General features: G+C 44.9%; 1 protein-coding gene across 1 annotated transcript in view; it reads left to right on the plus strand.

Annotated features, from left to right (window-relative positions):
• The first annotated feature begins 2,996 nt into the window (after window positions 1–2,996).
• LHCGR (luteinizing hormone/choriogonadotropin receptor) overlaps window positions 2,997–15,065 on the plus strand; it is a 60,361-nt gene continuing 48,292 nt past the window's right edge. The window contains exon 1 of the mRNA XM_069586336.1: window positions 2,997–3,160. Coding sequence (XP_069442437.1) covers window positions 2,997–3,160 — 164 coding nt within the window. The remainder of the gene's footprint in view (window positions 3,161–15,065) is intronic.

The raw sequence follows: 15,065 nt of genomic DNA on the forward strand, positions 1-15,065 counted from the left end.
ACAAAAGTAACTATGAGCAGAGTTATATGACACAGAAGTCCTTCAGATTTAAAAATATTCACTCTAAATAGGTCACATATTAATGAGCAGGATAGGTAAATTCCATTGTAACAAACTTTCACGATTACAGCAAACAATTCCACAAGATTTTGTTATAATAAGTACATTGCAAAAACTAATGTGATGATTAAGATTCAACTGAAATTAATCAGAGATAGAAACATTCTATGAAAACTCGTTATAGTTGTGAGTTTTCTTCCAAATAAACAATTGCACCTCTTCACAAACAGGATTGTATTTCCAATCCAAGACAAGCTATAAGAAGTCAGTGTACACAATCCAACTCCTCCACCACCAGTACATAAGTGCTAACCGCAGAGTCTTTGCACTTCAAAGCTAGAAGAGACTTTGGGACTGTGAACTCCAACCCCTTCTCCTACAGAGGAGGAAGTCCAAGATGAGTGAGACCAAGACACACTAGTGATGACAGTCAGGATATCCTGACTGCCAAAGACTTCTCCTACTGGAATGCAAGAAGTCCCAAGGATATCCAAGCACAGAATCAACTGACTCTTCATGGGTGGGTGGGTGGGAACAGCTGTTCATTTTACATAACAGATGTGCTTTAAAGCAAAAAAAGAGAAAAAGCCACATAAAACATAAGACTTGAAACAAATGCCACTTGGCCACCTTGAGTTATTCATTTCTTCTCTCCTTAATTCAGGCTACATGGTAGAAACCTTTGAAAAATCCAGTGCTCCCCCAATTCCCTTACCAAAATCTGGCAAATTAGAAGAGAGGAAATGTGATCTCAAAGTAGTCATCAGTTCATGCATGCTTGCTAAGTCATTTCAGTCATTCTGACTCTGTGTGACTCTGTAGACTGTAGCCCGTCAGGCTCCCCGGTCCATGGGATTTCCCAGGCAAGAATACTGGAGTGGGTTGCCATGCCCTCCTCCAAGGGATCTTCCCAACCCAGGGATCAAACCCACATCTCTTTCATCTCCTGCATTGCCAGGCATGTTCTTTACCATTAGTGCCTCCTGGGAAGCCCCAGACATGAGCATACTTTGTACTTACCAGATAGATCCGTAATGGTTGAGAATTAATCAAGCAAGTCTGTTTGGTTCATCTCAGATTATCTACTAAACATCTACTATAGATTTGTGCTTGGGTTTCATTTATTCATTCTGTTATTCAACAGATATATACTGAGCAGCACCTACTAGGAGCTAGAAACTATGACATGTCCTAACAATACTAAGATGAATAGTCAGGGGGAAGCAAAACTAAAGCAATAAGTGTTATCGTTGTTGTTGTTTAGTCACTAAGTCATATCCGACTCTTTTGTGAGCCCATGGACTGTAGTTCACCAGATTCTCTGTCCATGGGATTTCCCAGGCAAGCATATTGGAGAGGGTTGCCATTTCCTTTCTCCAGGGGATCTTACAGAGTGTTATATTATGGGCTATAAGATCAAGTGCTATGGGTACAAGTACTCAGCTAGGTTGGGTTCAAGAAGGTGTTATGGTAGAAATGACTTTGGGCTGAATTTTGAAGGACAGCCAGAAGTTTACCATGTTAATAGAATATGGAAAAGAAAGAGAAAAGCATTCCAGGTAAACGAATAGCATATACAGTAGTATGAAAGGGTGAGGAGATCAGGTAAGCAGTAAAAGAGAGGGACCCAATATTATAGACAGAAGCTTTGTTTTGTCATGCCATCCGGCACAATGTGAACAAAGCCAAACGATTTTTTTTTTTAATTTAAAAAAAAAATCTATCTTCCTCAGGCAAGAGACTCACAAGAGATGCAGATTAGTGACTTAGCCAGTCTGACCTTCAAAGTTAGCTTCAAGTCAGAAAGAACTCCGTTTTTTATTTCCTGTCTGTAGTCTTAGACATCTTCCTAGTTCTCAAAGTCTACCTCTTTTCAGAGTCCAGAGTCCTAGGAAAGACAAAAGGTCAAGGGTTCTAATGATGAATTTAAATAGGGGAAATTTTACATCATGGCAGTTAACCATAAAATGTCTCCTTTCCAAGTCCTTGGTATGCAGATGATACACTTAATTTTCTTTATTGGCAAGATAAAGTAGGTGATAGACATGAGTTCAAACACGTTTCCACCACTTAAGAGATGTGTGACTTCAAGGAAGTCACGTCACCTCTCAGGACATCATTTTGCTCGTTGCAAACACCCTTCCTGCTTATGGTGAAACTTGGCCATGATGTGAGGAAGAGAGCCTGTCACAGGGTCTAGCCTATCCTGGGCCGCCCACTGGGGTAGCTTCTGTTCATTATTATAGCAGTTTCATTCATTCAGCAAATCTTTACTGAGGAATTTCCGTGTAGAAACCAGAAATATAAAATAAACCCGAACTGGACTTCACAATCTCTAGTGAAGACAGAGAACACACTCAAATGCCTATACTATAAGGAGGAAAGTGGTTACTACTGAGACAAATACAGAGACATTACTGGCGATGTTGGGAGGACACAGATTAACTATAGGGTGAGGGAGTTGGTGGGAGAAAAGCGGAACGGATTTGGGGCTGAGAATGAAAGACAGGAGGAGGAGCGTCTGAGCTGGGCACTTTCTCCGCTTCTGAGGTGGACAGAGCTGGTATGGACTATCAGTGTGCTCCTCTCACAGATGAAATGAGAGGTTCTCCCTCCTGGACTTCACACACAGTTACCGCAGAGCCAGGAGAATCCAGAACTCCGTCCTCTTCCCTTATCCAAAGCATTCACCATTTCCACATGCTGCCTCCCGTACCTAGGGCCACTTGCAGACGACAGGATGGGCCAGGGAACAGAGCAGAAAGGAGGTGATGGAGTCGCTCTGGCCACCGTCGCGAGTCGAGGGGGCGGGGGGCCGGGGCGGGCCTGCGCGGGAGGAGGGAGGGCAGGCCAGGGGGCGGGGAGAGGGGCGCGGGCCGCACTTGTTGGGGCTGCGGCCCGCCCTGCGGCAGGAGCCCGCGCTCAGGCTCCGGGCCATGGGACGGCCGTCCCTCGCGCTGCGGCTGCTGCTGGCGCTGCTGCTGCTGCCGCCAGCGCCGTTGCTCCCGGCGCTGCGCCCGGCGCCCTGCCCGGAGCCCTGCAGCTGCCCGCCCGACGGCGCCCTGCGCTGCCCCGGCCCGCGGGCCGGCCTCAGCCGACTGTGAGTACGCGGCGCCCCCGCCCAGGCACCCTCGGGCCGCCTGGCCTCCCTGCTCTTTGACCCCCTTTACCTGGATGCTTGGATAAAGACGCGGTGCCTGTCGCACTCCGCCACCTCTCAGGGTGATGAGAAGCCCAAGCTTGGGAGCTGTCCTTGCCACCCTCGCCCGCGCCTGGACGCCGTGCACCCTCCAGCCCCTGGCGGCCCCAGACCCACTCTTTCACCCTGGTTGGGACAGTGGCCAGGGGCGTGGAGCTGCCCACAGGCCACGTGGGAAGGCCTCTCCCTGCAACTGCTAAAGGGGACGGGGCGTCAGACATGAGAAGTCTTGCGTGGTCTTTGAGCCTTGGGCCAGCCAGGCTGGCGAAGGTTCCTGTGAGTTCTGGTACCCCGTGGTCCTCTAGAAATGGGGTGTTTGGACCTAATGGCCAGAGGTGACCTGGTCACTCAATGAGGTCTGCTGGCCCACCAGGGCCACGGGCAACTCTGTGAGCACACCAACCACTGCTCCACCCCAGCCTCAGAGGTACTCGGGTTTCAGCCTGCTTGTCTGACCAGATGTGCTTGCATTTCAGTCTGGTTGCCTAACCAGTAAGACGCCCTGAGTCCCAGCTCGGGCACACCACCACCCCTTAGGGAGCTGGACACATTGGCAAGCAGGCAGGGGAAGCTGGGGTAAAGACTTAATGGGGTAAAGAGGACACAAGTGTATCAGAGTGTCAGCAGACTTTTTTGATTTGGGAAAAAAGTAGCACAAGGTACACGGTTCTATTTATATGACATGTCCAGATAAACAGAAAGAAGATTAGTAGCCACCCGGCTGGAGTGAAGGCCCAGTGACTGCTAATGGCTGTTGCTTCTTGAGGTGATGAAAATTATCTAAAATTTGATGGTGGTCATGGTTGCACAACTCCCTGAACAAACTAAAAAACATTGCATTGTACAATTAAAATAGGTGAATTGTATTGTATATAAATTACATCTTGGTAGACGTGATAAAAGAGAAAAGGAAAGAGAAAGAAGAGGACTATAAAAGTATACCAAAGGCACCAGGCTGGTGGAGGCCTTGGTTCTGTTCTAACCAATAGCTGTAATGGAATTCCATGCTGGGGGAGGAAAGAGATCCCCCTACCCCATTTCCATGGGCTCCCAGAAGTCTGTGAGGAACCCACTCCCAAGCTCAGCCCCTCAGGCTCTTGACGGGCTGAGCTTCTCCTATGGAAGAGTTAGTGGCCTTTGGAGAATATTTGTGGTTGAGAGATACAGTGTAAAGGTTGAAGAGTTTATATTAATTGGTTTCCATTAATTATCTTGTCAGCTCAATTCCCTGAAGGTAAGGACCATGCTGATAGAATTTGTTTCAATCAATAAATAAATCCATGGAAGCTACCTTCCAAGTCCCAGCCCTTGTCCTTCCCTGACAAGCCTCCCATCTTGCTTTTATGGATGACTGTGCTACTAACACTGTGCCTTTCTTACTCACACATTACTTATCATACAGGTTATAAGAAACTGAGATCCAAAGAGGTAGAAAAACCTCCCCAAGGTCCCATAGCTACTGAGTTGCAAGGATAGGCCTTAACTTGCTGTTAATATTTTCTCATTTTTGTAAGAAAACTACCCCTTCCTTTAAAAAAAAAAGTTCTCAGTTTTGCCAAATTGGCATTGAGTAGAGAACCTCCTGTGGGTTTCCTTCATGGCTCCGTGGTAAAGAATCCACCTGCAAAGCAGGAGACACAGGAGTCATGGGTTTGATCCCTGGTTCAGGAAGATTCCCTGGAGTGGGGCATGGCAACCCTCTCCAGTATTCTTGCCTGGAAAATCTCATGGACAGAGGAGCCCAGCGGACTACAGACCATAGGGTTGTAAAGAGTCAGACACAACTGAAGTGAGTGAGCACACACACACAGAGAACCTCCTGGCGGAAGACAGGAATGAGAGAGTCAAGTCCCAGCTCCTTTCAGATTCAGCTTTTCACTGAGCTCTCTCAACAGTTCCTGCTGCCACACCACACTGGTTTCAGGAAGGTGGTACCTCTTCCCTGGAGTAGGCTGAAGTGAAAAGACTAAAACACAACAGATTCTCTCACTGCCGCACAGCACAGTTTAGAGAAGCCTCGAACCCCTCAGAAAGATTTATAAGGTTGACTGGGTTTGGGGATGAAGGTGGGAAGCAAGCACAGAATAAGCACTGTTAGCATGCCGGGGCCCGCTAGTCCTAGTCGAATTCCCCCAGAAGGAGCCAACTTCCCAGGATCTGAAGCCCTTGCCATCCCTGGGGAATGCTACAGAATCCTTGACCTTCCTCCCTTCACATGCACTATTTTGTCATACACGCCAGCAGCAGCTTCTCTTAGACTTTTAAACCCCTTAGTTCAGCACACACTTTGACCCTCACAAGGCCAGGCTTCCCGAGGATCAGATAATTGAGAGATGACTTTATCCTTCAAGGGAGAACCCTATGGAGGTGGAGCCTGTAAAGGCCAAAAGGGGATAAGTTTCTCAGCATGATAAGGTGATTTAAACATGCATATGACAAGAGAGTTGCATAAGAATTAATAGGAGTGTAGCTTCTTTAAGACAATGTTGCTCAGATGAGCAGCATAAACATGACCTGGAAAATGTTAGAAATGCCTGCTCTCAGGCCCCAGCCCCAATCTACTACATCAGAAACTCCGAGGGTATAGTCCAGCAGTCTGCATTTGAACAACCTCCCTAAGAGATTCTGATAGATGCTAAAGTTTGAGCATCGAGGTATTGCTCACCAGCACTCAGTCACTCAGTCACGTCCAACTCTTGTGACCTCGTGGGCTGCAGTCCACCAGAATCCACTGTCCATAGAATTTTCCAGGCAAGAATACTGGAGTGGGTTGCCCATTTCCTACTCCAAGGGATCTTACCAACCCAGGGATCGAGCACCATATCCTTTGTATCTCCTGCATTGGCAGGTAGGTTCTACAACTAGCACCACCTGGGAAGTCCCAGTTGCTCTCCATGGAGGATATGATCTTCTGGAAAGCAAGAAGAATGTTTAGAACTTCTATGTGCCATAATCTTCTCTTCTCCATCTCCTCCAACATCCACTCCAGCACACACACACACACATACATAGACAATACCTATTTACTGCAAAAAAAAAAAAAAAAAAAAGAGGCAGTTGTGATCAGATTAAACCCTCAAAGTCTGAGACATATGGAAAAATAAACATGATTAAGAAGAGTTTTTTGTTTTATTTTTCTGGTCTTGTCTTCAGAAAGGAGTAGAGGAAGGAATCTATGGAGAAGGACAAATTGAAGATGCAAGGCATGGTGGCCTAAGATGTCGGTGTGACTGGGAGGAAGGCACTGGCATCAGATCAAAGGGGAAGGGGCAATTCTTAAAACAGGGGGCTACTTCTGAGTCCTGAGGGAAGAAGACAGATGGATAAAGATGTAATTTAACACTGAGGCAAAGGAAAGAAAAAGTGAATGGGTTCATGCTGAAATCCTCTTTTCTTAATGATGAGTGAAATGGTAAACAGTATATGAGACAGGAAATGACACGAATAAGTTATTGGGAGTTCATAAAAAGAAGAGAATTGAAATTACAAGATAAAGGGTAAGAAGGATGCAGTCTTGCACTAAGTCATCCACAGGGTTTGATTATGTGGAGTGAAGGGTGGCTATCTCAGTTCTGGGGGTTGGACAGGTGATACCACAGAGCACCTTAGAATTCATCCCTGGTCCATCAATAGATGCTGGTTTATGTCTCAGTCATTTCAGGCCTTGGGAGTCCTGCCTGCAGAGAAGGCGATGGCACCCCACTCCAGTACTCTCGCCTGGAGAATCCCATGGATGGAGGAGCCTGGTAGGCTGCAGTCCATGGGGTCACGAAGAGTCGGACAAGACTGAGTGACTTCACTTTCACTTTTCACTTTCATGCATTGGAGAAGGAAATGGCAACCCACTCCAGTGTTCTTGCCTGGAGAATCCCAGGGACGGGGGAGCCTGGTGGGCTGCCATCTATGGGGTTGCAGAGTCAGACATGACTGAAGCAACAGCAGCAACAGCAGCAGTCCTGCCTTATAAGACTTCCATCTGAAGTCCACTATTTGGTTTTAAAAAAAAAGGGAACATAGATAATAATTGCTTATCATTAATAAGCCCACTACTTGCAAATTTTGAAAATGGCATCATTTTGTTATTCAGATCTTTCTAGCCCAACAGTATTTTATTAAAAACTTAAGTATTTAAAATCTAAAATGTAATTTTGAAAAAAAGCCTCCCATGTGTTCACTCATTTTAACTGGAGAAAAAAAATCTAAAAGAATTAATTTTAAAAATTTCCTTTTCCTTTTCTTATTAGTTCCAGACAAGTAGAAGGAGAGAAAGGAAAAAAAAAAAACCTCACCTTGCCTATGGTTATATAAAGATCTTTGTCTCTATGACAACAGAAAGGTTGGTCTGCTTCTGTGGAAACAGCTGCTGAAAAATCTGTTAGTAAGAAACTGCTAATAATAATAATGACAGTTTATTTTTTACATGTTGTGCCTACTAAACAGAGATTAAACTTTTAGACTTTATTATAAGACACAATCCAGAGACTTTAGAAGGAGAAATTGTGCTGTATCTGTCAGTCCAGTGTCACAGGAAGATGTTAATTTTCTGAACATCTTTCCTGGATGTCTTTCTCCTTCTACCTTGAGTATAAATCGGGATCCAGAGCATGTTCTGTGCTATAGAGGGATATACCAGTGGAGGGCGTGGTCCCTGTCCTTGAGGAGCCCACAGTCTAGGCAGAAACACACTCACACCCAGGAAAAGTGTAGGCAACCAGGCTCTGAGGAGTTCAGGGAATAGACCACTCCCTATGCACTGAAATCTCCAAGGGAAAGCATCATGGACTAAGGGTTATGATGCTAAACCTTGAAGGAGAGAAGGAAAGGAGAGTCCAGGTGAAAGAAAAGCACAGTGGAGAGTGGACCAGAGATTTCCTTGCTGAGAAGCCAAGAATAAGGTTGAATGTTCTTCCCTATTTATACCTCTTCCTGGTTCTTTGGGGAAATTTTTTTGTAAGGGGAAATATAAAGTTATCAGAAATGTTTGATTAAATTACCCAGAGTTGTGCAAAAAGAAAAAAAAAATTCCCAATATGTAGTTCTCGACTAATAAACTTTCAGAGTCATTGTTGGATAGTTGATTATAAAGCCATTAAATAAAAATCATGATTTGAAGTCGCTTCCCAACAAGTTTTCCCCATGGCTCTTCTCTCCCATATACACACACTTGCTTTGCTACCTCGTACTTACATCTGCTTTTGCATATCTCCCACATAAACTGTTTATTCCACGTGGACCTCCTCTGCAACAGCAGGCTTCCTCAACCTTGGCACAGCGGTTCTCTGGGGCCAGATCATCATTTGTTGTGGGCAGCTGTTTGGTACACTGTAGAGTGTCAGGCACATCTCTGTCCTCCACCTGCTATATGCCAGTAGCACTACCCTCTCAAATGATGACAAACAAAACTTTCTCTAGATATTAGTCAGATGCCCCTGGTGAGAGTATGTGTTGGGGTGGGGAGTGGGAGTCCCCACTTTACCCCACCATGGTTTTGAATCACTGTGCTAAAGTGAGAAGCACCTGAAGGGGTCTTACTCAACTCAGGATTTCCAAAAGTTCACAGATAGCATGATTAAAGTGTCTGTTGAACTATATGATGATCAACTTGAGCTGAACAGGAACAATGAACCAGTGCAAAAGGAAAGCATGTACCACACCTAACGATTACTTTAAAGTCTCCATCCTAGAGACTTGTTAAAAAACAAAAAACTAGGAATAAAACTACCATATGATCTAGCAATCCCACCACTAGGCATATACCCTGATAAAACAATAATTTTAAAAGACACATATGCCCCAGTATTTATAGCAGCACATTTACAATAGCTAGGACATGGAAACAATGTAGATATCCACCTGTGGATGAATGGATAAAAAGTTATGGTACATATACACAATGGGATATTACTCAGCCATAAAAAGGAACAAATTTGAATCAGTCCTAGTGAGGTGGATTAATCTAGAGCCTGTTATAAGGAGTGAAGTAAGTCAGAAGGAGAAAAACAAACATCATATATCAATGCATATATATGGAATCTAGAAATACGGTACTGATGGGCCTATTTACAAGGCAGGAATAGAGACACAGGCATAGAGAACAGACTTGTGGGCACAGCAGGGGAAGGAGGGGGGGTGAATTGAGAGAGCAGCACTGAGACGCACATATCACCATGTGCAAACAGATGGCCAGTGGGAAGTTACTGTATAACGCAGGGAGCCCAACCCAGTGCTCCGTGACAGCCTGGAAGGTTGGGATGGGGTCGGGGGTGGCAGGAAGGCTCAAGAGGGAGGAGACATATGTGTACTTATGGCTGATTCACACTGGTATATGACAGCAATCAACACAACATTATAGAGCAATTATCCTCCAATTAAATACATGAAGAAAATATCTCCATCCTAGAAAATGGGAAGGTGAGGTGCTATGGGTTACAGAGGGGGTTCTTTGCATTATACCAACATCCAGGTCCCAGATTTTGCAGGCTACCCCAATCTGTCCTTTAAAAGGACCATCCAGAGAAGCAAGACTGGAAGCTTACCTTTATTATTGATCGTATATCCCAACAGTCCCATAGATTGTTCTAATTTTTGTTGTCAGTTTGTTTTAATTTATTCACTAGAAAAAAATCAATCCCCAGCCCAGGACCCATGAAAACAAAACAACCACCAGGGCAACGTGAATTGAGACCTATTGGTTCCTGGGTCAGGGCACCAGGTAAGAGTCCATAGGACAGAGGGAAGCCTACTAAACTCTTTCAAGTAAGACAGCTTGGCCCTACCTTCAGCTTCCCTGAGCTGAACCAGACTAAAAAAAAAAAAAAAAAAAAAATCTCAGAATTCTGAAAGCTCATGTTCCACCTTCCTACCTTACTCCCACAAAAACAGAAAGAAAGGCCCAAGATAGAGGTTGATCTTGAACTTCAGTTCTGACTCAGCTCTCCCAGTTATTATCTTCAAGACAATTCTTAAACCTGGCTGTGCCTATAAACAGACTCCCTGGGAGAAGCTTTGCAAGGGCCAGATTTTATTAGTTTAGAAATCATCCTTTTGGGGAAAGTGAATGATGGCCCCTAGAAGGACACTAAAATGCAAGCAGCAGAGCTCCCAGAGTCTCAGTGGAAGTGTGGAGCCAAAAAGCTCACACACAGATCCCTTTGGCATTGGATCCAGCCTTCCCTTTGAGGAGCAATAATTCCTTGGATTTTCTCTACATTATCCTTTTTCTTATTTCAAAAGCAGTGTGTTAGATTAATTCAGGGCTCCGGTGCTGCTCCTTTCCCCACCTCTACCTTCTTTCTAATCTCCTCAGTTTGCCTACTTTTCATGTCTTAAAAAAATGAGACACGAAAGCTTTCTTTCCAAAATTTAATCTCCCAGGTTGGCTGCACCAGACAGTGTCTTGGCCACGTGTAACTTTGATCTTATACATGGAATTTTAAAGCCAGAGGGTCATGGTGGTGGAGAGAGGCCCTGCTGCTCTCCAACCAGACCCAAGAAGGCTGGCTCCATGGGAGCATATGTGTTCCATTCTGGCAGCTCCCCTTAATGTGCAAAAAAGTCACATTTAATGCAGATTTTAACAAATTTTACACCAGTTCTTTTTTTTTTTTTTTAAGAAGGAAATTAAAATAATCCCACCCACCAGGCAGGTGGGCTCCCTGACTTAGTGGGAAGCTTCTAGCTGCTTCCCCACATGGTCTTCATTTACTCTCAGCTTCTGCCTCACTAGGAGATGCCGCCCCCTCCATGCTGGCACACCGCTCACAGCTGTTCTCTGGTGGCCCTGAACCACGAGTCTTGAATGCCACCTGAGCCAGAGTCCGAAAAGTCCAGTCTACAAGTAAAACTCAACTTTCAGCAGGAAGGCTTTATCCCTTGCTGCTGTTAAGTTTGTCCTTGATGCTGATAAAATGAGGTGACTCCTGGGTTCCTAACTCTACCTCGGGAGCAGCAGTAGAGAGCATTTCTGAGCCCACAGGGCTGAAGACACGCTGGTACGACAGGGTAAGGCCCAGCACATCCCCCAAATTATCTGAATCAATCAACAGGACATAGACCAGGCAGACGTGAGTCCTAGCACCAGGTCCCCCTTGCTCTAATTTGCAGTGTGGGCTCAGGGGAGCAAGAAAACCTCTGTGCTGTCTGTAAAAGGGGCATCATGATTCTTACCCCTGAGTGGGGTTGACTGTGGTGAAGATAACCAAGACAGCAGGGCCAAAAGTACTCGGAAATAAAGGTTTTCCATAACTGCAAAGGATTATTGTAATAATCTGATGATGCAGAGAAGACCTGAAAAACCCACAGCCTGTATACGCAGTTGAACAGTAAATATCTATCATCCAAGGGGGAAGCCTGATAGAATAGTTTTGCTCTTGTGAGGTGTTAATTAGAGAAAATGACCCACAGGGTCTTTTCAGCCTGGAAGGTAAATAAGTTAGAATCCTGAAACACCAGAGCTCATTATTGCCTGGAACTCATATATGCTGGTCTTTTCAGCACTGGCTGAACGGCCTCTCAAACATGTCACATAATACGTAATTATACTCTGTTTTCTATCATTCAACCAGGCCAGTCCTACCTGTCCAGCTAGAGCATCCAAGCCTATTCTGGGTCCTTTCCCCTTCCCTAAGCCTGACACACAGAAAACCTTCAGGTCAGACTTGCTGACCACTCAGGAGCTAGGTACTGACATGTATAGGGTGATGCGCAGGATCCACAGACCAGCCCCTGCCCCCCGAGAGCTTACAGTCTTCCAGCCACAGGAGGGAGAGGACTCATTATCAGGTAACTCATGGAAATGCGGAAGATGTTAAAAGCCAGATGAAGGTTACACACACAGTCTAGTGAGATTTCAGAGAAAGATTCTGTCCCTTCTAGCCAGAGTAACAAAGACACCTTGGTGAAAGGATTGTTGAACTGTAGTTCTTTAAGCCTCACTCTCTGCAGGGGCAGTGGGATCCCACAGGCTCCATCCTGGCCTTTGAAATCAGCTTAGTGAGGCCGCCAGGGAATCACTGTTCAAAGCCTCCTGCTCTCTCATGGACCACCAGGCATGTGCCCTGTCTGTGTTATGGATCGTCAGTGAGACTGGATGATTTCCCCCTGGAAACAATGAGTGTGGTTCCGATGAAGGCTTTTCTTATTTGCAGGCACCAGAAATCAACTGTGACAGATTTAATCATAAGAGATTAACTTAACAGAAGAATAAGGAGCTAGAAGGATGGGAGCAAGATCTAGAGAGAATTTGGCATTTTAGCAGCAAGAGGTCAGGGAACTTTTCTCTAGATTCCACCTTTGTAATGAATCAGCTCCAAAGACCTATCACAAGTTTCAAATTCTTAGAGGGAGAATCTGATGGTGCCCCATCCCACTGCTGAGACCAGAGCACAGACAATGAGATGCTTCCACGCTGTTGCAAGCAGCACTGAGATGCTTCCAGAGAAGGGGCCTTTTTGAACCAGGCAACCACACAAACTGGTGTCAACCAGATCTAAGAAGCTAGTGAAAAGGGAAGGTACACATGCCAATAATTTCAGGCAATTCAAACCCATTCCATCAAATTAATTAAAAGCATGTAGTATATCAGTTGCATCCAGCTTTCACAGGCTCACCAGAAAAATTAAAAAGTGTCTGGAAACAGAAGCTTGTAATGAGAGAGGCTCCTGAAGCATAGCTGCAATGTGACTGCCCTGACAACATAATGTTCTCTGCTTCTAAGAAATATTTTTGAGAAATCATTACAGAAGATGCACACCTTCCCTGGGGAAGGTTCAACATGTAGTTTTATTTACCAGAGTTATTCTTGTCATGTTATATTATTGCTAGAAGAATTCGAGTTCAGAGGTAGAGATTGGGTTGTTTTGCTTTGTGTCTTTAGAAAACTTTAGATGGGTCTTGAGGAAGGGCTTAGATGTGTTGACCATTTTTCTCTGAGGCTTTACATTTTTAATTTAGTTGTTGTACAAATGATTTGGAAAATCCATTACCCAGGGAATCTTCTTGAAACTCTTGGTTCACATTGTAATTCATAAACTCCTCAAGTTTCTTGGGTGCTTTGCAAAGGCTATCTTAAAGAAGAGTCACTCAAATTGTACTTTCCAGTGGGAGAGTTGCAACTGACCACACTTTTTAGAATCAATGAGCAAATGAGAACTCTCCAGAGTGGCTCCCTAGAGTTGCAATATTTAATGGAAGGTTGTTCTTTATCATTTCCTTATCATTTCTTTAAAAGGCTATCAGAAACAGTCTATAAGGAATACCTGAGCTCAACGGAAAGGTGCCAAGTGGGAATGTCCACCCTCTCTCTCAGTTGTCCTATGTATAATCAGCAGAGTAAAGAGTTGGAGAAAAGTCACAGGCACTTTGTCAATGTAAGGGTTGGACAAATAGAAGAATCCATTCCAAAAGTACTGAGTCCACCCTACCCCATCCCCAGCAAGGAGGCAGAGTTGTCATGAGGCATGGCTGGGGTAGCTTGAATACTTCACAGCAAGCAGCTAGGAATTAAAAGTACTTATTGAGCTCTAATCTTGTGAGAAATGCTATATTAATATTACATAAATATTTTCTTACTGAATCTCAAAAATCTGCGCAGTTGTTAGTATCATCATCACTTCACACGTGTGAAATGCACCCAGGCAGTCTGGCTCCTGAGTCTATACTGTCACTTTCCCACCATGCTGCCGTCCAGAGAGAGCACATGCAAATGGCGATGAAGACACATTCCATAAAGTACACAGCACCCGAGACAGACCTTAACCAAGGGTAGGATCCAACCAGCAGAGAAGGGTGGATGTGCCAGGTGGCAGAAACAGTGTGAATGAAGGCAGGACTGCTGCTGCTGCTAAGTTGCTTCAGTCGTGTCCGACTCTGTGCGACTCTATAGACGGCAGCCCACCAGGCTCCCCCGTCCCTGGGATTCTCCAGGCAAGAACACTGGAGTGAGTTGCCATTTCTTTCTCCAATGCATGAAAGTGAAAAGTGAAAGGGAAGTCACTCAGTCGTGTCCAACTCTTAGCGACCCCATGGGCTGCAGCCTTCCAGGCTCCTCTGTCCATGGGATTTTCCAGGCAAGAGTACTGGAGTGGGTGCTATCTCCTTCTCCGGAAGGCAGGACAATATGAGGCAAATTCAGGAAACAAGAATGTCTGATTTGTCTAGGGAGGCACTGTCCAGTAGAAATATGTTAATCACAAGTGTCCTTTTAATTTTTAATAGCCACATTTTAAAAGGTTTAAAAAGGTGAAACAAAGTTTCAGTTCAGTTCAGTCACTCAGTTGTGTCTGACTCTTTGACACCCCATGAGCTGCAGTGTGTCAGGCCTTCTTGTCCATCACCAACCACCAGAGTCTACCCAAACCATGTCCATTGAGTTGGTGATGCCATCCAACCATCTCATCCTCTGTTGTCCCCTTCTCCTCCTGCCCTCAATCTTTCCCAGCATCAGGGTCTCTTCCAATGAGTCAGCTCTTCGCATGAGGTGGCCAAAGTATTGGAGTTTCAGCTTCAACATCAGTCCTTCCAGTGAACAACCAGGACTGATCTCCTTTAGGATGGACTGGTTGGATCTCCTTGCAGTCCAAGGGACTCTCAAGAGTCTTCTCCAACAGCACAGTTCAAATGCATCAATTCTTCAGCACTCAGCTTTCTTCACAGTCAAACTCTCACATCCATACATGACTACTGGAAAAACCATAGCCTTGACTAGATGGACCTTTGTTGACAAAGTAATGTCTCTGCTTTTTAATATGCTGTCTAGGTTGGTAAAATATTTTATTTAATACAAATGTACAAACCATTTTTGTTGGAA

This window comes from Ovis canadensis, chromosome 3, assembly GCF_042477335.2.
Source record: "Ovis canadensis isolate MfBH-ARS-UI-01 breed Bighorn chromosome 3, ARS-UI_OviCan_v2, whole genome shotgun sequence".
In the NCBI taxonomy this organism is placed as follows: Eukaryota; Metazoa; Chordata; class Mammalia; order Artiodactyla; family Bovidae; genus Ovis; species Ovis canadensis.